Source organism: Patagioenas fasciata, chromosome 10, assembly GCF_037038585.1.
Source record: "Patagioenas fasciata isolate bPatFas1 chromosome 10, bPatFas1.hap1, whole genome shotgun sequence".
In the NCBI taxonomy this organism is placed as follows: Eukaryota; Metazoa; Chordata; class Aves; order Columbiformes; family Columbidae; genus Patagioenas; species Patagioenas fasciata.
The window spans coordinates 21,681,462-21,707,580 of record NC_092529.1 but is presented as its reverse complement, the minus strand read 5'-3'; the positions used below and the strand labels follow the sequence as shown (position 1 = coordinate 21,707,580).

Sequence of the window (26,119 nt, the reverse complement as noted above, 5' to 3'; positions counted from 1 at the left end):
CTTACAAAGCGGTATTCTCTGTTCCTGACACAACAGACCTCACAGCCTCTTTTGAGAGCCTTTGAGAACTGCCGCCTCCTCCTTTTGACGTGATCAACCTACACGAACGTAGCAGTCAATCCACCTCTGCAAAACCAGCCTGAGTCCTGAAAGCATTTGACTTTCGACACGCACAGATCATGGTTGATATATGTGTAACCCCTCTCACTGCATCTCTGGTGTCACAGAAGCGTCACCATCATGTAAATAATAGTGCCCGAGGGGCCTCCAGAGAGGTGGCGAGATGCTGGCTGCCGGCCAGAGGAACAGCCCTGCAAGCATCAGAACAGCCTGTGCTGTTGAGAAAAAGCAGCACAACAGGAATTATAATAAAAGACACTAACTGAAGAAATTCTACTTTTTACCAGTGATTTTGGGGAAGGGTTTTTTTTCTGTTGGTTGCTTTTTTTAACGAGTAACAAGTTTAGTACTGTTAGTATCCAAATAACCACATAGCATTTAATAGTATCACAATTTACGTAGTATGAAACAGAAAAAACAAACCAACCAAAAACACCCAACAACACAAACCAACCACACTATGCTGTTCCATTTCAACATAAAGCTCTCGCAGTGCAGGGACATGAACAACCCCCTGCATACTTCCAAATCAGCACACAATATTATATATATATATATATATAAAATCAAAAAGGAACAGTGAAAATAAGCACAGTAGTTTATTTCCCCCATAAAACAACATCTGTCTTTAAACATCTGAGAAACTGATGTTCAATAGTACAGGGTACGAGTGCAATTCTTTGGTCACCAGTCTGCAGTGGCTGTGCACACCACCGAGACTCCCGATCACCTCTACAAAAGGGAAAGAAAATCATCTTGAAGCTGCAACATCAAAAAGCAGCCAGGAAATGTGAAAACAAAGGGCTTCCAAGCAACTCTAATTTGGTCCCTTTACGGTACAGGAAAGACTTACATTGAAAGACCTTCATTGTTGCCCTGAAACCACTAACAACTTAATTCAGTATATAATACCAAACACTCCTTTACTGAACATCTATGAGCATCTATTAAAGTCTTATTCCATGCATGGTTCCATGCCTTCTTTGTTGCAAATATTCGAGCCCTCCGATTCATTTCTTCCTGCTCTTCTGTGCAGCACCCAGAGAGAGCGTGAGCGCTTCCCTTATCCCAAACACGCTTCTGTCAGAGAAAAGACAACGCTGTTCGCTACGGTTAAACAGCTAAACTAATAGAATTAACGAAAAAAACATCTCCACTACTGTGAAGTGTCCATTTGGGGACACCCAGAAGGATAAACTTTGAATTGCAGAGCACAACAGCAAAAAGCCTCAGCTAGATCGCTCAGTACTCACCACGGCTACAGACCCCAACCCAGATCTGGCTGCTATAGTATCTAGAAAGGAAACATGTAACAACGAACTCAAGGAAAAGGTTTGGTTTATATGAAGGACCTACTTTCACACCCAAACTCTACAAATAAAGAGCTCCAGGCCTCTTACACTCTCTGCCACAAAGGGATCTTCTCAGTCAGTTCACAGCCATTTCTTTCACTGACACCATACACAATGACAACATACACATCCTCTCCTTTCCTCATCATTCCTGCATCCAGTTGTTCAAGGGTTCAAAATATTTAAATGTCATTAAGATTTCAAACTCAACACCCAACTGAAATCTAGTAAGGTTGAGATACTTCGTATTATTTTCTTTTTTAAATCTATAGCACATAAATGACAACAGTCGTACGCTTGATGTAAAAAGGGAACAAGGAAGACACAAAGACATTCTGAAAGGAAGGAGCAGGAGCAAAGATAAAACTGAGGAACAGAATCGAGTTCAGCACGCACAAGCATCTACAAGCATGACAATCTCACAATTCATATGCACTGCCCTACTGTCAACAACCAGAAACGTGGGAAAAAAAAGTTATGTACAGATGCAACAACCTTATTATGCACATGGACAGCTAAAAGATTAACTAGCTAGATGGTAACAATCAAAACAGAGTGGAGATAAACTGTTAGATAAGAGAAATAAGATGAAACGCAGCCAGCTAGTACATTTTCCTCCTGACCCACTGCGGAGAACACTCCTTTACTTCACCTCTCTAGGTAACACACGAGATAACACAAGAGGCTCAACTGGGTTTCTCTACTGAGCAAGCTGAGATAAGGAATAGCAGGGCAATCATCAAAACCTCTTTGTTGTCACTGCTCACGTAACTGAACAACACCCTAATGTTATAGTCTTTGTATTTATTATTTTGACAGGCTGATATTTCCTGAAAAAAAAATCAAACTTGCCAAAAGCTAAGTTTCATACCAAAAAAAAGGTACTTCTCTGCTCTAGTGGTGCGCTTTTCTTCAAATCTGAAAGGCCAGCTGCATACTGCAGAAAAGCTGTCTGGAGGTGGTGGTACGCACAGCCAGAAGAACGCAAAGACAGCAACTGCTATCAGGCTTCTGTACCGTACGGATGTCAGCTGTGTCTTTGATGATGCATTTGGAACCTTCTCTTTCCCAGGATCTTCACCTCAAGTCAGTGCTGGATATTCTCAGGACCGCTTCACCAGTGCTTTTTTTATCCATCTTTATGGCTGCAGCGGATGACTGCGTGCATCCCTGGAAGCTCGGGTTCACCCACAGAGGTAAGTTGTTCTTTTTCTAGAAAATTAAAGTACTTGCTTCCTCACCTCAGCAGGCAAATTTAAATCATGCCATCTTTGGCTCTCCTTCCTGCCTAAACTGAAGGCTACGGGTCCTACTCACACACCTCAAGAAGCCACCACGGAAGGGAGATGAGAACCTGGCTCAGATCTGGCCTGGAGTGGACAAAAACCTGCGAGTGGCCCAGGGTGGAGGAGCAGGGGAGAAGAAAGAGAGGTTTAAAAGATATTTGCAGTCTCCCAGGGAGAGACAGGGAATCGATCATGAGAAGTTGCTAAACCTGCTCTTGGCTCCCGTGACACAAGGACATGCAGTTGGGAAGGTGGAGCTTGCTGAAGGAACAGCAGTAACCCATTGTTCTGCTGCTGACCTCTCCAACTCCTGAGGTGACTCTCCTGTGGGATGACAGGAGGTTTCAGGTCCTCAGAAATAGTTCCCAGCTCAGGCCAAGAACAGCCTAATCAAGAGCACTTTGATTGTGATTCCGTGTGAGCAGCTGCTGGACACATTCACTTCTCAAACCCAGTCACTACTCTCACTCCAAATTATTACCATGGAAGAATGGAGACAGTCATCAAAGCTGCTTCTTAAGAAGTCATTTTACAGATGAATTACACTTCTCTGCCCTCTAGTGTAAGGAAAGCTAGCTTAAAAAAAATGATATGAATATATACAAACACATCCAAACACCTCACTGTATTCATAGATATGAGGCAAGAGAATTAGCACAGCAACTATTTGACCAGCTTTGAACTGACAAAGAAAAAAAATATATAAACAACACACCATAATATTGCGCATACACACATGATTTCTAGCCAGTACACTGAACCCAGGACCGAGCACGGCAGCAGAAGCCGACAGACGTGCTGGTTCCCAGGACAGCGTGTCCCCCTTCTGGCCACCTTACCAGATACGACACGTGCACGGCACCGTTGACCTTCCTATTCATTTGGGGTCTTTTGCTCCAACCAGTAACTGATGGAAGCCCTTTTTACTGAAATTCATTTTCTTCAGCTCTCCCAAGATCCACATCAATCCATTCCAGTGAAAACATGTCCAATATGTTTGAAAGAGAAACTTAAAGTAAAAAATGAAAGATTTTACAATAACACCTTCATAAATATATAATTCTTAGTTTGCCTATTCCAGAAAAAATAGCTTTTCTCCTTTAAATAAGTTATGTTTCTGAAACATAACCACTACCAGATACTAGATTTATATTTATGCCATGCTCAAATAATCCATTGCCAGCTGAATGCTTTCACACATCTAAAATTCTTCTTTCTGCAAATCTTCACTTTCATGAAAATGACTTCAAACAGCCTGTCTACAACTTATAAACTGCAACAGCAGCAAGGAATATTTTAAGCTATTAAAGTGTATCAGTCCCCTTGTGGATTCAGTACTGCCAGGAAACTGATACTGATTCATTTCATACTAACCATCCAATCTGAACAGAAAAAAAACCTCACACTATTCCTCCACCTGCCACAGGTTAACTGTACACTGGGACCAAGATGGCACTTTTTCATTAGTCCTTTTTGCATAATTACAGATTTTGATAGTCATTTGGAACACGCATTCAAACCAGATGCACACAATGTCTATGCAATGTGCACATCTAATAACGAATTTCTGGAGATCACTCACTCACATTGGCTCAGATGGTACACTTGTATCACTGATTCCTATCCAAAAGACACTTTGTTGCTTTAACTTTTTCTATGACTAGCAAAAAGTGTTTAGTCTGAACTGCTAAGAATTTCAGTCTGTCTCCCTCCAGAATGCTGGAAGTGGTGATGAAGCAGCCTCGGAGTTCACAGGATACAAAGCTGAACTCCTCTTGGCATCAAGTTCAGGTGCCTTGCCTTCTTTATTTCTGAAACAGTATCGAGTTTAGGTGCCTTGCCTTCTTTATTCCTGAAACAAACACCAAAAACTTTCAAAGTAAATGTAAATACAGTTCCCCCTCCCAACATATGCATGCTGCCGTTTCTAACCACAGAAACCATCAGAAGTCACACTCACGTTTAATGAAATACATATACAAAAGCGAAACGCCACAGAACAAAACCCAGAATCCCTTTCAAAACAAACACTTGTTAGAAAATACAAGCTTTAAAAGTTGCTTATAAGAAAAGTTTTCCTTTCTGACACAAAAAAAAAGATCAAGAATACATTTAACTGCAGTTTTTTCTCAGTTCCCCTCCCATGCAATAATTCTCAATTGATTGATATTGCATGAGTGACCGTCTGTCGGGTGAAAAAAAGAAACCCACACTAAACAATATCTATTGTGATATACAGCGATGTTTTTTAAAAGCAGATTTTCATAGCAGTAGAAGATAAATATGGATGCACTCTCACATTAACAAATGAAGCTGTGATCCATGTAAGCATAAATGCAGGGCAAGAGTTAGGATCAGTCTAACAACCCGAGCAGATCTCTTACACGTCTACAGGGCCGGCATTTTTCCTTCAAATGTCCTCCATTTCAAGAGATTGACATCAAAAAGCAAGCGCCCCTCTAATAGAAGGGACCAAAAAAATATTAAAAATTAACAGGAGGAAGTATTATTATTCAGGAGAAAAACAAACAAACCCCAACCAATACTGAAAAATTACACGTCATTTCTGCCTCAGTTGTTGTGATCTTGTAAGTACCTTGTCTCATCTTTTTCTCCATTTCTCTGAAGACTGCATTTCTTAGTCACTACTTCAGCCATTGTGCTGCTAATGTAACTTTGAAATATTCAAGAAAAAAATAACATCGGTTTCCAACAACTGGTGTCTACAATAAGGTGGGCACAAGCAATGCAGCTCTCAGGTTGATGTGCTTCCAGATCCATTAATCTTTTGCAAGACTAACACCTTTCTGTATTTAAGAGTAACTTTCAGAGTAAAACTTTGGTTAGTAAACATCAACCGAGTCATACAATAATAGCTGGCTGTAGCAGCTGTACTTTGGGCTCTGGTTAGTAGGGATTTGTCACCCATACCATCTGCACCTTTGGCCGCTTTGTTGACTGCGATGGCTCCAAAACAATTTTTATGAAGGCCTGTTTGGTGTGTCCTTTCCACACAGATCATCCCCATGTCAGTCACCCATTTCTTTCCAGGTTCAATTTGTATTAAGTTCAAATGCGGGGCTCTGTTAAGTTGCCCTACAAAACCTGACTTCCTTCATTAGAGAAACAGGAGCACTGAACACACTGCTTGTATCTAAAAGAGCACCAAGGGCTATCAAATCCAAATCCTTCCCTTTTCCAAAGGAAAAAAGCCATCCCAGGTAAAAAGAAAAACGCAGCATTTGTTTCCAAGCACTCAACCAGAACTTTTTAAAAGTTTTAGTTAAGTACTGCTGCTGAGTCTATACAGATTGACAAAAAAGCTCATAAAATCGCTATTAAAACAGCTACAAAAGGAAGGCAAGTGAAGTACACAAATTTTGCATATACATTTTGTACAAGTTTTGCTAAAAAAAAGCACCAGAACTCTATGTCATGGAGTAAAACCTCCACTTTTTTTAGTATGATAATTTATCATTTTTATCTTATAATAAAAATTGCTAATTATTGAGAGGTGGTCACTCCATGTTTGAACTGTGTTAACATTATAAAGACTATGAAAGCTGAAGGGATGTTTCAGACATTCTCCTTTTTTAATTTGGTAAATTTGAATGCATTACTAGAAATCAAAGCATACAGAACACTGCTTTCTTATATCTGATTGTAGCACCATCACATTGTATTACATTCCTCTCACGCCTAGACTTCTTGTTTCTTCACCATAATGTTAAATTCTTCACAGCAGAATCCTCCAAAGAAAGATTTTGAAAGACAGAACTTTAAAGCAGACCTTGAATTGCAAGACTATGAGTTTACATGTGTGTTGGCATTACACAGACAAGTAATTTTTTCCCCCAAGTCCTTCAATCAACTGTTCATACACTCTCAGACACGTGCCTATTTGCATTCTGAACTTGCTCACACTTGAATTGTTTCAAGTAGGGATGAAAGCCCCAAACTGTGTTTACAGTTGCCTGGAACTCATCCACTTTACAGCAAGGATGAAAAAGTTACTCACATGTCAGCAATCCACCAAATGCCCTTCCCACACAAGTTCTCAAGGATTAAACAAAAGCGACTGAGAATCTCAGCACAAAGAATTCCTGGCTCGGTCCTCCCTCGGTTGCACGTAACGCTGAGGACAGACCAGTCTTCAAACCCACCTCAGTTTTGCTGAAAAGGAGCACAGCCTGACATGAGGTCATTCAAGGAGCTGCTAGTGATGCAGGTGAACTGTACAGCACAGACATACCCCAGGTACTGTTCAAATACTGCTGCAAAATACCAGACACGCGTGATTATCTGTACTAGGATGCAGTGATCCAGCTAATTCAAGAGTGAGCTGACCTCTGTATTCACTCAGGGCAGCTTTAAAGTAATAAACTGAGTTTATGAAACGCCATCTTTGTGCCAGCAGCTGTGCCACCAGGTCACTGCTGCAGCCCTAAGAGCTAGGGCGGGGGGAGTGTGTGCAGGGAACAGGGACAACAGCACCAAGGTCTGCAATGGGCTTTGAGCTATTTTTCTGTGAGAAGACAGGGCAAATATTTCTCCCTTAGATTTTATAATTAAGTGTTCCTAGGAATAGCTGAATACACCTTTCTGCAATATGAACTACATCTAACATGATACTACTTGAGTATTTCAGTTACAAACTGCCTGGAGTGCTCTCCTAACTTTATTTTATGGTCTCCTACACGCCACTATTTGCACAGAAGCCTGCATGAAATGGCAAATAAAGACTGAACGTAATTAGAAATTACAGATTGTATACAATCAAAATTACTTAGACTATGTCAGACATTTACTGGTCTGAGTGTCTCCAGAAAGAAATTATGCTCCATTTTAACTCTATCTTATGTTATTTTACTAAATATATTCATTAAATTACAGTTCTGGTTTGGGTGGGCTTTTATTTATTTAACAAAGTGCCATAACAGACTTTTTATTTCAGAGGTACAATCTCAGAAAAAAAAAATATATATAAGAGCACCAGTTGTAAGATAACTTCACAGACATGATTTACATTATGTCTGGATTATTCACTAGAGATCTGCTGTAGCTGTGTGGAAAGTCAAATGCTACCTGGAAAAGACAGGCAAATATCATGATATAAGGTTCTAAACTGAGGAAGGGCTTTCCCCCTGCAAAGTAAATATCCATGGAGACTTACTAAAGTAAGAGTTTCAGCTAAACATACAGGATAAAGCAAACACTGTATCACACTGAAAATAAAGCCCAACTCTAGCAGCAGTGAAGAAATACAAGCACAGAGCTTGGTTGTGGTAGGGTCCCCTTCCCCCAGGAAAGACCCAGGGACCTCAGAAGAACGAATGGGGCAGAGTAAAGAGAAGAGGAAAGATAACCAGAGAAAGTCATTTATACCTTTAGTTTTCCTTTAAGCAGATGAAGTCCTATGACAAAAGGATGAAGTACATCATCTGTGGAAGGTAACACAAAACCAGAAGATATTTACTATTTTAATAGACAAACTTATACATAAGCACAACATACCAAATTAATAACAAAATAATATTCTGTGAATTACATTGACAGTAGAGTTAACTTACCACCCTTTGACTGTTAAGAGTTTTTGAGCCTTCTAGCTTTTCCTTATTTTAGGCAACATTTCGGTATAATAAGACGCACTGTGTAAGGCCAGACTGCACGACGCTACCCCAGCTCAATATTATGTCATTCTAAAGTAAAAGCTAAGCAGAAGTTGGATACTTTCTTCTCAAGACATCAGTTCTTCAGTCATACACAGAAACATCTTGCTGACTCACAAATGTTATGACAAATCCTGGATCCAAAACAAACCAAAAAGTAATAAGCTAAGTCTCTGAAAGCTACCTTATCTTGCCTATAAACATCAGCTGCAAGAGGAAGAATTTCTATGGAAGCTGAAGAAGTCTTGATTAAAAGACTGGAAGCTCAGATCAGTTAAAGAAAGAAGCATAAATCAAATATACAAAAATATTCACTGGACAGTAAAGGGTAAAATGCTTTCTTAGCCAAAGTCCCCATTTTAATTAGCAATTCCTAAAACAACGCTATGCAGAGATGATTAGAGAGGACAAGAATGCAACCCAGTCATGGAGCCATTGAGGCTGGAAGGGACCTCTTGAGGTCATTTAGCTCCCACAGGGCCAGGCCCCTGGGCTTTGAGCAGTTCCACAAACACACGCTCCACAGCATGATTTGTTGCAGTGTCTGACCACCCTCAAAGTAAAAGAAGTGTTTTCTCATGTTCAGATGGAGATTCATGTGTCTTAATTTGTGCTCATTGCACCTTGGGCTGTCACTGGGCACCCGTGAGAAGAGCCTGGTGTCCTCCTCGTTCCCTCCCAGCAGTGTATTGATACACATTGATATCACTCTCCACAAAGCTTTCTCTTCTCCAGGTTGAACAGCCCTGTCCTCCTTTAGATGAAATACAAGAAAATACACATTAAAAAATCTAGAAGAGGTCTTATACTGCAAGCTCACATTTGGTTAGAAGTATCATCTCTCCTGGGCAGAGCACATACAGGGAAAAAACAACAGCTGCAATCATTGTACCCAAGACAGCAAACTTGTAAAGACTACACCAAGAAACCAGAAGAATGCTCCGTGATCTCCAGCTAACGATTGTAGATTAAAACCTATTTACAGTCTGAACTGTACATTTACCCAGCTTACTAACTTGCATGCCTCTCTACAGCAAATGTTTAGGAATGTGACGTACAGAATATTGTGAATACGGCTTCTGTCGTGGAAAAAGATAAGCAGGCGGACTGGGGAGAAGGAAGGAAGGAATTCTGTCTTTCACACACCAGAGGAAAAGGTGAGATCTTCAGTTTTACCAGAAGACAACCAGTCAGCAATATGACATATTTAGGAAATAACCCACAGTGAATCGAGGGGGAGGAGGTGTGTGTTTGTTTATTTTTAACAGATTACTGAGGAATAAGGTGTGGGAAGTGATGGAACCAGAAAGTACGTGGGGCCCAGGAGCAGAGAGAAACAGCAAAGATCAAAAACACCTTAAGAACCATAAGAATAAGCAGAGGACCAGAAAAAGACACAGGCATAGGGGGGCGAGGGGGAAGCGTTGGCTTTTTGTTTTTTAAAAATAGCTTGGTTGACAACTAGCAAACTGATCAAAACAAGGATACAGTTGTGATCCTCACATTCAGCTCAGAGGTCAAGAGATTTGCAACGACTGGTTCCTCAGGAAAACAAGAGCTAAAAACTGAGCTGAAAACAGTCCGGGACAAACTTTGAATATCACGGATAACGTTAGATGAAAAACAGAAGAGAAAACTGATAGGGAGTGGTAGAGTTTTACAGATTGAAAACCCAAAGCATTTTTATCAAAGAAAAAGGAATCTCATATACCAATCAAGAAGGGAAGGCATAAATTAAGTGTGATGGGTTAAAGAAGGAGCAGGTGCAATATTTCTACCTGCAACCAAAGTAACAGCTGTAAGGGAGTAAAGATCACATCTTCTCCTTGACAGATAGGAGGTACATGAAAAACAAAAATCAGCAAGAACGTTTGCTAACAGAACTGGCAACAAGGAGGATTTACAAAGCAAAAGAGTTGACAAAATACCAGCTGTTATTGCAGATGTGAGACTCAATTAAATCTGAGAAGTAGAATTGTTCGCCTAAGACAATGGCAAAGCCAAGGGAGAAGAAAATGACTCTGTACTGGAGGAAGTTTGCCAGTTTGCAGGATTTCCACCCGGGATACCCCACAGCGCAAGAGGAGGAGCAGGGGAAGCAGGTGTTCTGCAAGGGGAATGCTCAACTTGCACGAGTTGATTGCTGATCATACGTAACTGTCAAACCACTGCTTCTGAAAAATTCTAAATTCTGCTGCAAATATACACCTAATTGCACAAACAGCCGGAGCAAGAGTTTGAAACGAACAGTTTTAAAATCACAGGTTTGTGTTTCGGTCTTGTCAAGATGCTGATAGTTTTAGAAAATTACCTGATCTTAAACACAATATTGTCCAGGTATATCACAAACATTAGCCACTTCAGCGCTGTGATTCAGATGTCATACACCTGCACGTGCGACATCCTATACATGCTATTTCTCCAACCGCACCCCAGCGTTACCCTGTTACGGCGTTCTTGCAGTTTCCTCCACTTTTCACTACAACCAGTTTAGTAGATACAGCGCTTGGTCACTGGCAGCACTGAAAATCTATTTCCAGAAAAACATATCAATTTCATTTTCTAGTGTGTGAGAGAACCATCAACTTAAAATTTAAGTAAAATCAGACAGGCTTTTAGGAGTAATGACAAAACCTCCTACTACACTTATTCCTGGGCTACACTGTTAAATCCCTGTCTCTAAAATTCATATTGCCTATTTAAAGTCTCCACACAAGAACCTGAGAAAGACAAAACGCTCAACATACAAAGGAAATCAAAATTTTAAAAAAAGCCCTTTGCCAGACATAAAATATGCAAGCAAAAGGGAAAGAATCTCTTATAGTTACAGCAGCAGTATTATCTGTGGTGACAGAAGAAAAACTATTTTCCAGTGTAAGACAATTTTAGTCTCAATCTGCCTGACAACTTTATTATCTCTTTCTTCAGAGCATACAGCACTTCTGTAAAACAAAATAATTCCAGGTACTGTCCTGTAATTTAACATTACACGGGCAGATCTTACTGGAATAGGTAAAAATAGCACTAGTGAACATGCCAAAGGAGAGTCTTTCCACTATATGGCCAGTGCTTAGATTGCAACATCAGCTGGCTCTCTTTTTATAACCTCTTGATTGCCAGCGAACAAGTTACACAGTCAAAAGCTTTGAGAAATCCAAGAGTAAGCTCTGGAACTCACTTTCAGCTGAAATCAATCTACTATATCACTCTGACATGACCACTTTGTTTCAGTTGCCATTATTGCCTGCGTAAGCTTTATCCTTGCTTCTAAAGCATTTAACACAGATGAATGACGTAATTCAGAACACGGTTTATTTTTTTGTTAAATGTCAGCATAAAATTAGAGGCTTGCACACTTTGTTGTTTCTTTTGGCTGTAGCAGACTCTGGAAGCTGCTTCACTCACCAGGCGCTCCTGCAGCCGCGCGTGCCATCCTGCAATGAACCCGTTTGGGCTCGGTTCTGCAAAGGCAGCCCCTCAACCCCAACCACCCCTTGCACCTCAACTCCATATGGGTTTTCTGTTGTGTTTTCTCAGAATAATAACAACTGTCACCATAGGAATGTTTAAAACTGTTAGACTGGTGATCAGATGGAGACAGAAATGTTGCTCTGCTGGAAGAAATTCATGTTTCTCAGCCAGCAGCTTGGCTTAGAGATGACTGAGATTGCTCCGCTTTCTAATGAGGTACAAGGGAAACCAGGATCCTCCCACCTCCAACACCACGCAGTTTCTGCCCACTCGTGACTATGGATTGGTATTGATCGCACACAGCTTTCAGAAGCTGTCAGAGAGGGACACAGGGAGGGAAAAAGCAGACAGAAAAAAGCGGGATGCCACCTAGCTTGCACAGTTACTACTATAATTTTTTCCCTTGTTCTAGGAAACACTAAGTGATCATAAACATCTGTAAATCTCCTTAAGTTTGAAAGTGCTGCCATGATCAAAAATGTTTCATATTTGCACACAATGGCACCAGTAATATCATGGGTATATATGAAGAAATATACATGCGTTTCATGCAAATTCAAAAGCAGAGAGAGCTTAGACACATTTGCCATACTCAATGTGTGGAGTTTACAATGCAGGTTTTAAAAAAATCCCCATAAAATTGCAACAAGAGGGGCACAAAGAAAGAACTGATTCAACTAATTATTTCAGTGGGCTCATGAAACAGATTAGACCTGAAGGAATTCAAATTCTATCCCAAATTATCAAAATAAGGAAAACATTTACCTGAGAGTAATCTTGGAATCAACGATTGCTAGATAAATTCTGAAGTTCTGGAATTCTAAGAAAATGGGTATATAGAATCTGAAGCTGAAGTCACATCTTCTGTCATAAATACGATCACCTTTCAGTGAAACTTAGAACACACTTTCTAAAACAAAGTTAAAAAAAACTAAGTGTCATATATCAAAATGCACCTTTTCAACTGGAAGCTAGAGAAGTAATTATAGGATCTTTCATCTCCATATTAAGTGGAATTAAAATCCATCTCACTTTTTCTTTTACAATAAACTTATAAAAATATTCTACTATGATAATCCCTTGGGGATAACATAACTAGCATTTTTTGGGTAGCAATAAATTAGGAAGTAAAAAGAAAAGTTAAAATATTATTAACTAGTATTTCTTCTTCCCAGCAGCATTGCCACCACTGAAGCTCCAGTCTAATGGCCCTCCCTCCATTTTTATTACTTTGCAGGACTATTCCTCTATGTTCCTACATTTCTGTAACAATTCCATGCGAAGACACGGGAGTACAAGTTTCTCCACCTGTTTCACTATGCCTCCTCCAATTGCACCAAGAAACTCTGATGTAAAATATCATAGTTTCTTCTACACTGGAAAAAAAAATAGAAGCAAGCAAAAAAGATGATAATTTACTTGTTCGTCCAACAGGAGTCACAGTGGGGGAGCAGTGCCTTTTGTGGTACACCAACAGATTTAAAGACCATGCTAGGAAACACTGAAAGTATGATGAGACTTTGAGCAAACGCTGTTAAATGCTTGAGAATGGAATGAGAAAGTGGAATATGCAAAAATTAGCACAAATTACTGATAGATTTGGCAAGGATATGTACTGGAAGCAAATGACTAGCAAAATAAAAGACATTATAGAAAAATAAAAAGGAAGATTAGTTGCATATTATGGTTTCTCAATATATACCTAAATGTTAGCCCTGCAGAGGTACAAAGGCATTAAAGACACCTTTTTTTTTCTAGCCGTGCACCACCTTGCATCCTCTCTTCTCCAGCTTGGGGCTCCTCAAACTCTCATTTTCAAATCTCTAGCTTGCTCTACAGTGAAAAAAAATATCTAACAGCAGACTATAATGGGGGCTCTGAGCCATTTTTTAAAAAACCTCTGAGCCAGGTTTAATTAATATGGTTAACCCCACGACACACCCAGCTGCGAGTTAGTGAAGCAACCTCCCTCTAGCTTGTGAACTAAAAATATACACGGTGTCTCAACTGCTCTTAACCGATACTACGTATTTCAATTGGAATGCAATATTAATTAACAGCCTTTTGTCAGCTGTTTGTCAGAAATGAAATATTTTAGGGTCAAACCAATAGCAAGCATGCGACGTAAGCTGAAACCTGAAATGAAGCCATGTAATGCAGCAGTAAGAGAAAACTGGCATCGCCATCGCAATCAACATCTGCAGGGAGCCACAACACAGCAAGTGAAACGATTCCACGGAGCAACGAAACTGAGAACAACAACAACATAAAAAGGGGCTCATATCAGAAGAGCTGGAGATACAGGTCCCGTGTGCAGATCTTCAGATGAGTGCAAAGAAAACAAGGCAGAGTCGCTTACATATTCACCACGGGCAAAGATGATTTGCAAGGCAATGCGAAAAACTCTTTTGCCTGAAGTTAAAACCAATCGGCTTTGATGTAACTGTGCTCCTGCTCCGCTCCGTTTCTGCAAGCGTGCAGGATCCGTTTGGAACATGCAGGAGAAACAGCAGAACAGACACACCTGCAACTGCAAACCAATGCAGCAACCTGCAACTGCCACCCTGGCGTCCTACACAAATCCAGTTTTTCTGCACTGAAACCTTAGCTCTAAAAAGCCTGTCGTTCCCCATAAGTGAGCAAAAACCTCTGCAAAATATATAATTCAACCATACTGACTCTGTCACTAAAAACCCTGAAAAAAGGATACTCACTTATGTAAACATTCTGTTCCTTAGTGATCAGTTATAATTCTTAGTTCTGAAGTCTACCAAGAAAATGCTTTACTCGTTTACAAATGACTCAAGAATAGCACTTTGTTTATCCTCATCTACTGCATGCACTGCAGAATTTCAGTACACAAGATGACCATATTCTATCAAACTGTAAAAGGTCAGTACACACTGCTGCAATAAAATCAACTCCGTGTGAAACAGATGACATTTATTGTACAAACACAATATTCAAGTCACTAAAGGAATAAACGTGCACCAGCTGCTTTCCAAAGCAAATTTGTTTTTTTACAAAAAATAGTGTACACAATGAGAGGCAACAGAGCACCGAGAATTATTCACAGAACTTTGTCTAAAACAGACTTTCTTTTTTCTGAAAAACAAGGAACATCACTAAATATATATTTGGATTACACACACAGAATACCATACAGGGTAAGTCGTACCTGCTGGATGCTGTCTCAAAACCCATGCACTAATGCATCTGCATTGCTAAAATACCTTGTTCATTTGTCAGAAAGTATTTTTACCTGATTTTGTAGTGCTGTATCAACTCATCTTTCCATTAATTTCTAGAGCTGACAAAATGTTTCCACTTTATTCAATACATAGTGGATCTATTTCATACTAGAAAATACTGAAGGCTTTTGCATAAGCAATTATGCAAAAATCAATCAAAATCAGTACAATGCAGATGTAAACATGTCAGCTCACTTACAAATTAAACCTATGCAAAACTTACTGAAATTGTGTTTCTACTATCGTGCTTGAAACTATAGATAAATCACAAGTTTTAATCTTGCTTTGACTATTTTTGCCACTTCCTCAAATAAAGAGAATTTTGACTTATGCAATTTGATGTTTTTATGAGAAACAGAACATTCACTCCTATTTCTCTTCACAGCTACACAGGCTATCATTACTGCATCTTTAAGTTAAAAGATGGTCCAGGAACTTCTTTCTTAGAATACAATCATCCTTATCAATTATTCATCTGTTTCAATATGAATTAGCATTTTGGAAATTCAACTGCACAAATAAATAAAAGAGGTTACCCTTGTTTCTTAGGCAACTGCTCCTATGTGATCCTGCCACCCAGCTGTCCTGCTGCTGCTCCTCCAGCAACTCTCATTTCAACTAAACAGTTCAGGAGGGGCATCGAGGATACAAATTTCCCACAAGCTATAGCAATATGCAAATAGGGAGGCAGAGTAAGGAAGAATCCTTCGCTCTGCTCATCCTCCTCATTGGAACCACAGCAGAAACCTCTGGTGTGAGGCTAAAGCCCCTGTTGCCTGGCTGAGAGGCCAAGAGGTAGACAATCAACACACAAATGGAGGGAGAGGAGAAAAAGAAAACAATTGGAAGGTGTTTAAGAATGACAACATCAAAATGGGGAAGCAGGAGGTGCTAGAGGTATCGCAAAAGGGTGGCAAAGGGAATGGCTCAAGGTGAGAATGACAGTGTGTTTGCAGCAGAGATGATCGGAGATCAACACAAATCCATGTTGAACTAGACTTGGTTAGTTCATTTGCTCTTATAACTTTATTTAGAATAATTTAAACCTTCTGCATCCATAACACAAAAGTGAATTTGTCAGCACCACTCCAGCACTTCAAACTAACTGATTTTTAGACTTAGTCATACATAGCTATTTGAACTGACAGCTTTTCGTTCCCATCTCCTAAAAAAGTTTTAGAACCAACTGCTCTCAGCATCTCCATTTAATTTGCTTTCAGGGGCAAACAAAATCTGTTTTTTCCTCAACTCCTGGTTTCCCAGCAGTGAAGGAGCCAAATAAAGTGGGGGGAGGAGGGGATTACACGTCCCAGAAGAAACTAGTGCTGATTTAGCATACTAAGAAGTGCTGACCAATGATTTTTGTGGGTCATGTTTGTGGTTTATAAAATATGCGTTATTTTAATAAGCTCCAGTAACTTTAACCCCTGATACAGCAGTAACTTCATATGTAATTTGAATAGACTTTGTTGTTGTTAAAGAAAAAAAAAAGGAAAATGTTATGTACACACCAAAGGCATTCAACTGAAAAAATAAGGTTTATATCTTCTTTGGAAAAAATATCCAGATTTTCATTCAAAGCAGGTTAGTCAGCAGTGTTGCACAATAAGTTGTCCAGTCCTGAAGATATTAAGTATGGCAACAAACCATATGAAAAACACATTCCAGATTTCTGAAAGCACCACTGCTCCAACCCAAATAAGCTAGTTCACATCTGATTTAATAATCTGAGATTAAATTGCTTACCATATTAATCAGTCATCCATTGCATGAATATACATACAGCTCCATACCATTTTTATGATTAATTGTAGCCTTAGGGTTTAGCTACAGAAAATATTCATGAAGACAAACTAAATTAAAGCCACTTCCATACTGAATAAGTGTCCACAGAACAGATTTAACTGAACTGTCTGAAACTGACTCTCACATTCACCAATTCAGTCTTTTCTTCTGCACCAACATTGTAGACATGTCCTAAAGGATAAGCACATGTGTTCAAATTATATCCTAGTTTTACCTAATGCAGTGATCCTTTAGGCAATATTCGGAGCTAAGTTTTTCAGAAGCATTAAAATAAAAGACATTTTAAAAGTCTTTCGTACAAAACTATTTTCAGATACGTTAAGCTGGCTTCAGTGTTTGAAGAATATTAGTTTTACTCCATTACAGACCCTTCTCATCTTGCATACCTATGACAACCTGCAATTGCATCTGGAATGCACACTGTGCTGCAGCAATTCCACTACAACTGGTTTTGAGGCCTCATTGTCCCAGGTAAGGTCCCTGTATTTATGGATGTCACTTAAAGGCTAAGAAGGAAAAAAAATTCTATACCGATAATTTAGCCAGACGCAGGCCAGATGAACAATGGGCAAGAGCCGTGCTGCTGTAAGCATGGGCAGGTTATTTGTGTGTACATTTAGAATGTACGTAAAAAGAGCCCAGAAACAGCAATCTTCAAGCCCTGGCTCTGGAGTAACACCATTCATACATGTAAAAGCTGAAACAAGTTAGAACAACTTGGGAAATGAAACCATCTTATTCCAGTTTTCAAATGTCTTTTTTTTCAAATTGAATCTAAGCCAAAAAAAAAAAAAGTCAGCAGCTCAAACTGAGGAATGCCCAAGCAGAGCGCATTCAGTTATGCTAATACAACTTAAACGCGTTTTCCGTTCTGGGTTCGGCCAGCAAGGCTTTCAGAAAGGTGCGGGAGTCCCCACTGGAAGTGCTGGAAGGAGACACGGAGCCGCCAGCCCCGAGTAGGCCGGGCCAGCGGAGCCACGGCCGGGCACCCCCCTCCCGGCCGGGGCCCCGCGCCAGGGGCTGCTCCGGGGCGGCCGCGGCCCCGGGGGTGCGGAGCCCCAGCCCGGACACCCCCGCATCCCCGGGCTCCGCGCTGGCACTGACAGGCGGCCACACACACCTGCCCTCGCCTCCCCTGAGTCGCCGCGGCCGCCACGGGCCCCAGCCCCCCTCACAACCCCCGCGCCGGGGCTCCGGCACCTTCCCCGGGCCCGGCGCACAGGGCGGCCCCGCGGCTGGGACGCCGGCCCAGCGCTACACACCATCCGACCGCAAAGGGCTCGGCGAGAAGCCGCGACCCGCAGGGACGGAGGCGACCGATTTCACCTCCCGCCTGCCCCGGGTCTGCCAGGGGCGAGCGGCCGCCCCCCCGCGCTGCCTCCCCTCAGGGCCGAGGCGGCGGCCGGTCAGCGCGCCCGGGGCTGAGCCCCGCGGGGAGCAGCCGGCACCGCTCCAGGCGCCAGCAACGAGGAAGGGAGCGCCGAGCGGGAGCCCTTGTCTCCCCCGTTCCCTGCCTTGTCCTCTGCCGCTCCTCAGCCCACCACCGCTCCTACCGATGTCACTCCCTCCCGGCGGCTCCCCCCAGGCTCTTGTGCCACTCGGCGCCGTTCCTTTCGTTCCTCATCTAAAATGGCGGCCTCACACTCAGCGAGACATTTATCCTCCGCCCATCGACCTGTCGGCACTCGGCTCCTTCTCTTTTCGCCTGCCTCGCCTTCTCTTCCCGTCCCGCTCCGCCCCGCCTCTCGGCCTGAGCGTGGAGCGCCGAGCTGCCGATGGACCCCGCTCCTCCCCGCCATTTGGGAGCGGCGGCAGCGGCTGAGGTGCTGCGGGGGGGCCGGAGCCTCTCTCCTCTCCCAGCCCCCGGGAACCGAGCTGGGTGTGGGGGATGAGCTCTGCCGCTGCGCCGGGGCAGCTGGAGCGGGCCCTGACGGGGCGATCCCCCCGCCACCCCTCCTCCCCTCAGAGGCGCCCTCAGCCCGGCGGTCCCGCCGCCCCCGTTCAGCCCGGCCTGGGCTGAACCTCCCGGTTGTTGGGCAGTTAAGCTGTGTAACTGTGCATATAGAATATTCAGCTGCTGTCAAGTACCTTGTTATTTTCTGGGGCTTGAACTATCTGGCCTGTTTGACTCTGTGGAATCTGAGTCAGGAGCAGTCTCTTGAGCCCTCAAACATTTAGAACATCTAGTCAGGTAAGAAAGGATCACTGCTGAGGTCTGTCTGCAGCATACTACTACAGCATGCTACCAGCATTCTTCTGTAGAGGATTAACATTTTGAAATTAATTAAATCTCTTACTTCTTGGAAAAAAAAAAACACATATGCTTTAAATCGTATAATATCTGTGATACACAGAGCAGAGAATGTGCTGAAGCACATGATGCTGAGAAACTTGAAACAACTTTCAGCATCTGCTAAATAATTCAAGTTACTTGGATTAATACATTTTTGGTTTTGAAACTGATCATCTTATTAATTCTACCTCACCTACTGTCTTTAAACATGAATTAAATTTTAAAATTTAGGCTCATCGGCTCCAGGCATGTTGAATTTGGAGGGTCTGTTTCGCACTGCATGCTCAACTTTAGCATTATTCTGCCTGCTAGCAATTGCTTCAGATCAACATAAACTGGTTTTCTACATCTGAAGTAATTTTTGAAACAGTTTTTGAAGCGGAACGCACCAGTGGGTGGTTCCTGGTACTTCCGTGGCAGAATAGAATAGGTGATGGGCTGTTGTGTATAGAGAACTAGGGAAGAGTAGAGGGATATTCTGAGATCGTTCAAATTACATGATGATATCTGTTCCAAAGGGTCTTTTAAAAGAAAAGCTTTTATAACTACACTCAGTTACACAGACAGAGGGTCTATGAGAAGGTGAAAAAAAAGTCCTTTAAAGTGCTTTCACTTGCTTCATCGTAACATTAACTATTTTGACTTTGTTATTGAATGAACCCAAGGTTTTTTTTCTATAATGCCTTTTGTTACCACTTTGTTATTGAATACTTCTGCATATGAAATCGATGTTATGCAAGACACTTCAGCAGAATGGGTATTTTAGGCTGGGATTTAACTTTTAGGAAATGGTGATATCTATGATTAAAAAACTTATGTCTGCGAGTCTGTCCCCCCCTGGCCCCACTGCAGGACTGGCCATGAGTCCCACCTGCTCCACAGCAACCCCGGGCTGGGCATCGGGCAGGAATCCCTACGGGACGGTACATGCTGAGGGGGGTGGGGTATGAACTGAGAGGTATTTGGGGAGAAAGTATTCAAAAAGAAAAATTTTATATATATATATATATAGCGTGTAACCTCTTTTGCTGGAGAAGAAAGAGAGCAGCTGTTGGCCAGCAGCCCTTGTGTGAACTCAGCCTCCCACAGACACTGAGGGACTCAAAGCACCGCAAACTAGCTGGGTTTAGGTCAGGCTTCAAAAACGTGCAGCACTGTGCATTCGATGGTAAACTATTCGTTGATCACCCCAAACCAAAACTTCTGAGGATAGCTGTTGCAAAGTAGAACGCTTCTCCTGGCTTAAAGAGCATACACGTTTACATTTGCAGTCATGTTACATTAATTGTTAATTAAAGAAGCACTCCTCTAAAAAGAGCCTCCAGCAAAATTATCTCAGCCTTATGTGGGATTTCTCTACAGAAGGTTTATTCTGATATAAACCAAGGCTTGAGTTCAGCTGAAGTCGCATTAACCTCAGAGCAAGGGCAAGAAAGAGCAGCACTGTTGGGGTTGGCCCTCCTAAGGCCCACATAAGGCAAAGTAAAAAGGACCAAAAAGCCACCGTACAAAGTCTTTAGCTGCTGGTGCCTCTAGGAAGAAGTGTGGTTGCCAAGTAATGGGAGATTGAAATGGGGATGGCAACCAGAGCTCTAGAAGGCTGCAGTAGAAATGTCCATGCCTAGAACACTGTGATTCAGTACTTTATTGCCATGTTTCTAGAAGTTACCTGCATGCCAGTGTAGTAATGCCTTCAATTTAGAGGACATTGCTAAAACAAAGATTTAACTAAACTTTTGCAGCAGCAGACAAACCACATGGATATGTCAGCCTTCTGTTAGGAAAAGTGCTTATTCTCTTCCCCATTACCATTGGCTCAGACATACCCAAAAAACCTAGAAAAACAAATCCAGACCAACAAGGTATCTGCTAAAGACAAAATTTATGAATCTGAATTGTTCTTTTCAAATTCTTATACAGGAACTTTTCTCTTAAGTGTCACATTTAAACTGCAGGAGTCCTCTGGTGCACATACGCAGTGTGCCTGACTTTAACAAGAGTCATATCCATGTATCTGACTGCAGGAGTTGGCCCAGAAGAAACAAATAAACTCAAAGCAGTGCGTAAAATAAATATTCACGTGGCTTATGACTAAGCATATCCATGTAAATGGTAGACAGTAGTACAGATTTTGGCAAAACATGCAAAAGGAGCTTGAAATATTGTAATACAAAATATTATTAAGAATATGCCGTGAGAAGCTTAAAAAAAAAAAAGGAAAGAAAAGAGGGGTAACCACAAGAACTGGTGGTTTTTAGAGAAGACCATTCATAAAGTCTCAAACTTCTTTTAAAAGAGTAGGAGGATCAAGGATTGCAGTCATGGAACAAATGAACACAGATATGGAGGAAGCCAAGCCAGATTTCAGATAGTTAAACAATGTAGCACATGCAAAGAAATGCAATAATTACAAGAAAGAACAACAAAAGCAAACAAGGAAACCCAGCAAAGAAACTCAAACATTACAGCATTAAAGTAGAAGGGAAACAAAAATTGAACGAACTTTCCAAAATAAACTGAAAGTTATTAGCATTCTTACTGAGGCTGATCTGGTTTGTGTTTGTGTTTAGTGGTTGGGTTTGCAATATGTTTAACATGTGAGTGTCCAGGGATTAAACTTTTCGTTTGTCCAGGCATAGAATCAGATCTTACGTTGTCACCATCTGAAGTACTTTCTACCTCGCTAGAAAGCAGCCTGAGAAGTGATGAGGAAGGGGATGAGAACCAGTGCTGCTGGGTTGGGAGCGAGCTGGTGCCCGTAACTTGACTCCGATTACCTGTGGAGTCCCAAAAAGTATTCAATGTTTTAAGTGGCATTTTATAACTTTAATTGTATCTTTAGTACATAAAACAGAGGCTTGGAAGAATGAGTAGCAATAATTAAGAGTGTAATGCTGGCCAGGAAAAAGAAGAAATGTATATATAAAACTTTATTACGGAATTTTGGGTCTCAAACTTTACCCCCTTACTCCTCAAGCCAAGGATTGCTATAGACAGACTGCCATTTTATCCAGGGTTATTCAGCCTGAGCCACACTCAAAGCATCATGCTTCTGCATGTTCTTTTGATATATGCTATAAATAATCCTCTTATTTCCCCATAAGGTTTTTTCTGAGTTAGAGAAAAGTTCGAGTCAAGTTAGATACAAAAGAAGTCCAACATACAGAGGGCATGAAAGTGGCCTTGAACAAATGAAGCAATAGCATCCCAAAGGAGTGGTACTCCAAATAAGGAATATATTATTTGTATGATGGTGCATAAACCATTTGTATTTTATAGTTTAGCTGAAAGACTTTATTTCCCCATGTTACTGAACTGATCAAAGGAGAGGGGTGGGAACATAATTCATAGTTTGTTTGGGTTTTTTCATGCCTTGTAGAATTTAAATTGCAGACATTACAACAATAGGACATCTTATACATGAAGCTGTTAACTAGACAGTAAACTTGTTTTGCTGGAATGGAAACTGTAGTACAGTCTGTTCACATTATTTGTGTTGTTTTATCCTGAACAAACTCTCCTTATTTTATCCATGTCCAGCTAACTGTGGTTGGTATTGGGCTGGCTACCGTGTGTACCTTTCTCCACTCTGCTCAGCATCTCTTCAGCCAAATAGTGAGGCTGAATCACAGGAGTTTTTCTTTTCCTTCTGAAAAGTAACACCTGATTTTCCATGGGCGCAGCGCAAAAAGACATCTTCTGAAAGCTTCAGTCTTTAGCATCATAGATAAAGTAGGGACTTCACTGCTTCCCTGGAAAGGCTGGATTGTGGGAGCAGATCCATTTGCCTGTGCTCGGAGAACTCGGGGGAGTCACTTGAGCTATGGAATGGACTCACGGAGGCTTGTGGCTCTGCAGGGTTTAACCCCCGAGGATTTCCTGCAGTAAATCTTCATCTCACTGCCAAGTCATGTACCTTAGGATACAGAATGGACTGTCTGATACAAGCCTCCTCTACACTTCGCGCTTCAGTAGCTTATTTTTAACTTCGCTTTGGTTTATTCGCTTGCAGGGTCAATTTAAGTGCTTAGGACAGTTACAAAGAGCTGTCATGCAAAGTTTCTTTTGTTGTGTGACACACACGGGGACACACACGTGCACACCCCGTGAGACACTGCCTGGGGGAAATACATTGTGCCATAGTTGCCTCTGCAGTACTGCAAACAAATTTTGCCTTATCTGTTGACCACATAGTTCTGTATATAAATTTAAGTTATTCTTTATTTTTTCCTTCCTTTTTGTTTTTTTACTGCTTTAACACTTCCATTTAAGAAACATGTTTATCTAAAAAACATGCTATTGCTTGTAATGTCAATGACTGTGATCCTCTACAGATTTGTATATTCTTCCAGAATCCATCCTGTCTCAAACACTAGAATTCACCTATTAGGTAGTCATCTTTATATGGTTCTTGGGTTGCCCTTATATAAATTTAACAATAAAAATATTTGATGAAAATGTCAGTTGCAATAGCTTTTCAGTACAAGTTTGTGTGGGAATGCTTCAGAGTAAAATTGAAACAGATTTGCATTAAGCCTTACAGTAATAAATAAGTTATTCTGAGAGCAGCTCTATAAACAGCAAGCTGTATTCTCTTACTGAAGAAAAAAGTTATATTACCCTTTCTTCACTGATACTCTTACATGAAGCATTCTTAAAATTTTCAGCAAACTCTCTACCAGCTTTCAGTCCTCCATATGCTCCTACTGTAATTTATGGTATTATAGATATCCAGTGTCTCTGGGCTTGTTCTCTGCAGTGCAGCGGGGAATTTCTGCTTCTCCAATTTCAGTGCAATGCTATTTGCTTCTAGGAAAAATCAAAGGCGCTGCACCACCCCAGCCAGTTCCCTCACACCTTCTCCACACAGGAGCAGCTCAGTTGCTCTCCTGAATTTCAGATACTCTTTTGCAGTACTTACTATAAAGATTTCATTTTCTTCTAGCATGAACAGAAGTTGTGACACAAAAGAACGCTGGTCACAGCTTTGAAACCTGAGCTGTGCATCGTGAGCCCTGCTTACAGACAATTGTCCCCACTGCACAGTGTTGACTGATTTGCTGTTGTGGACCTTGGCTGCCCATTTGTTTGCAAATGCAGTACAATCTGGCTGGGAAAAAAAAAAAAAAAAAAACAACCTAAAGCTACATTGCTTCAAAATGAACTCTTAAACTGTGTCTGCTGGGTATATCTATTTTATCAGGGGTGGTTTTGCCCCCCGTCGCTGGGCGTGCGGTGCAGGGACAGCAGTCAGGCTCCCAGCAGCAGGATGGACAATCTGGGTAATGTGCCTTTTGTCACAGACAGAGCCTAGGAAGCTCCAAAGAGGAGCGTAAGACGAACATGGCAAGTGGATTGGTATATCACCTCTACTATCAAAGCGTGAAAATAATGTCATAAAATATTATTCTAAAATTAATGTGCTGAACTGATGGGTGACACCTGCACAGTGAATAAATACTCAGTCTGAATAAACATTATTGGATCTCTAAGAGCGGAAAAAATAATCTAGGCTTTAATTTGTTGCTATTTGGACAGTCATTCCTACTTCAGAGACAATAAATAGAGCACTTTGATTTATACATGCGTTCTATTTTTGAAACCTTACCAGACTGGTTTATTTGGTTTATTTTGAATTTCTGAAGAAGTCTAACCACAATAAAATCTATTCAGAGCTAGGTACTGCATTAAAAAAACCCAAAGCATAAATAGCTCTTTCCTGACAACCATCCTTAAAACCTAGCCGGAATATATAATTGCTCAGCTGCAGAGTATTTTGTATTATACCTGATACAGAGCTACATAAAGAGACTGATCATCTGGTTTGGCATGACCTCAAGCTATGCATTATTTTTTCTGTGCATGGACAATTTCTAGCGTGTGGTCATTGAACTATATTCAATACTTAGTTTCTCTAGAAGTTAGTCATTGTAATATTGTACATTAGGATGACAGGAACATTTCAGGGGTTGATGAAGAATGACAAGTATTGAATCAGAAGTGATATGGTAAAATAGGAGGATATGTATACATGCATATATGTTTAACTATATCTGTATGTTTACATATGTTCAAAACGTGGAGAAATGCTAGGCAACAAAAAGAAAAACATTAAACTTCCCTTTATCTTTTAATAAATCCTAATTATTGTGATTCTTCATTTTAAAAAGGCAAACTTTTTTCTTAATAGTTTTGACGAGGAACCTCTTCTTGGTGTGGTGTTTGTGTTGTGCACAGAAACACTCACTTCTGTTCTTTTTGATGTCACACGCTGCTTTTATCAAAGGGAGATTCTAAGAGACAAGGAACTCCGAAGCAGCCGAGCCAGCGCTTCTATCCAAGCTGCTCTCCTGCTGCTATTCCAGAGAAAGCCAGACTCATTAGAATATAGCTACACAGTTATAAATGCTGAAGTTTGATATATGTAGCAAGAACACACATTAAAAGTCCATTTTAGCCATGTGCATACGTTCATATACTAGAAGAAACTGAACTCTCATTTACGAGATTCTGTTGTAAAGAGCCATGAAAAGTAATGAAAAATAAAGTATTTGGCTTTCAGTACAAGCCTATTTATCCGTTGTCTTTCAAGTTCATCTCCAAGATTCAGATAACCAAAGATAGCTGATCAAAGGCATACATTCCCTCCGGCAGCCGTACCCATGCTTTAGCTGGCCTTTGATAATTTGTGCCTCAATGTTGTGTACAGCAAATTGTGCTTAGAAGGGTATGACAATTAAAAATTACATTGTAAGCACATAACTTGAGAAGCAGTATACTAGTGAAAATATGACAGTGGTGAAAGATCTTTATGATGAAGCTGTTTAAGCTTGGTAGCTGTGCAAGACTAAGTTCGTAAGGGATCTGTGTG

General features: G+C 41.0%; 1 protein-coding gene and 1 long non-coding RNA gene across 15 annotated transcripts in view; one reads left to right on the top strand and one right to left on the bottom strand.

Moving 5' to 3' along the window:
* Positions 1 to 26,119, bottom strand: part of RAF1 (Raf-1 proto-oncogene, serine/threonine kinase) — a 78,379-nt gene that overhangs the window by 25,194 nt on the left and 27,066 nt on the right. For 2 of the 14 annotated variants that reach the window (XM_065845379.2, XM_071813304.1), the window contains exon 1: positions 18,509 to 18,670. The exons of 1 other annotated variant lie outside the window; for it this stretch is intronic. Coding sequence is in view for 3 of the 13 variants with exons in the window: in XM_071813307.1 (XP_071669408.1) it covers positions 3,598 to 3,639 (42 nt within the window). In the remaining 10 variants the exon portion in view is untranslated. 11 more of the 14 variants (XM_071813303.1, XM_071813305.1, XM_071813307.1 and 8 more) reach the window with 10 other exon arrangements.
* LOC136105676 (uncharacterized) overlaps positions 18,719 to 26,119 on the top strand; it is a 65,803-nt gene continuing 58,402 nt past the window's right edge. The window contains exon 1 of the long non-coding RNA XR_011740785.1: positions 18,719 to 19,146. This is a non-coding gene — a long non-coding RNA (uncharacterized lncRNA). The remainder of the gene's footprint in view (positions 19,147 to 26,119) is intronic.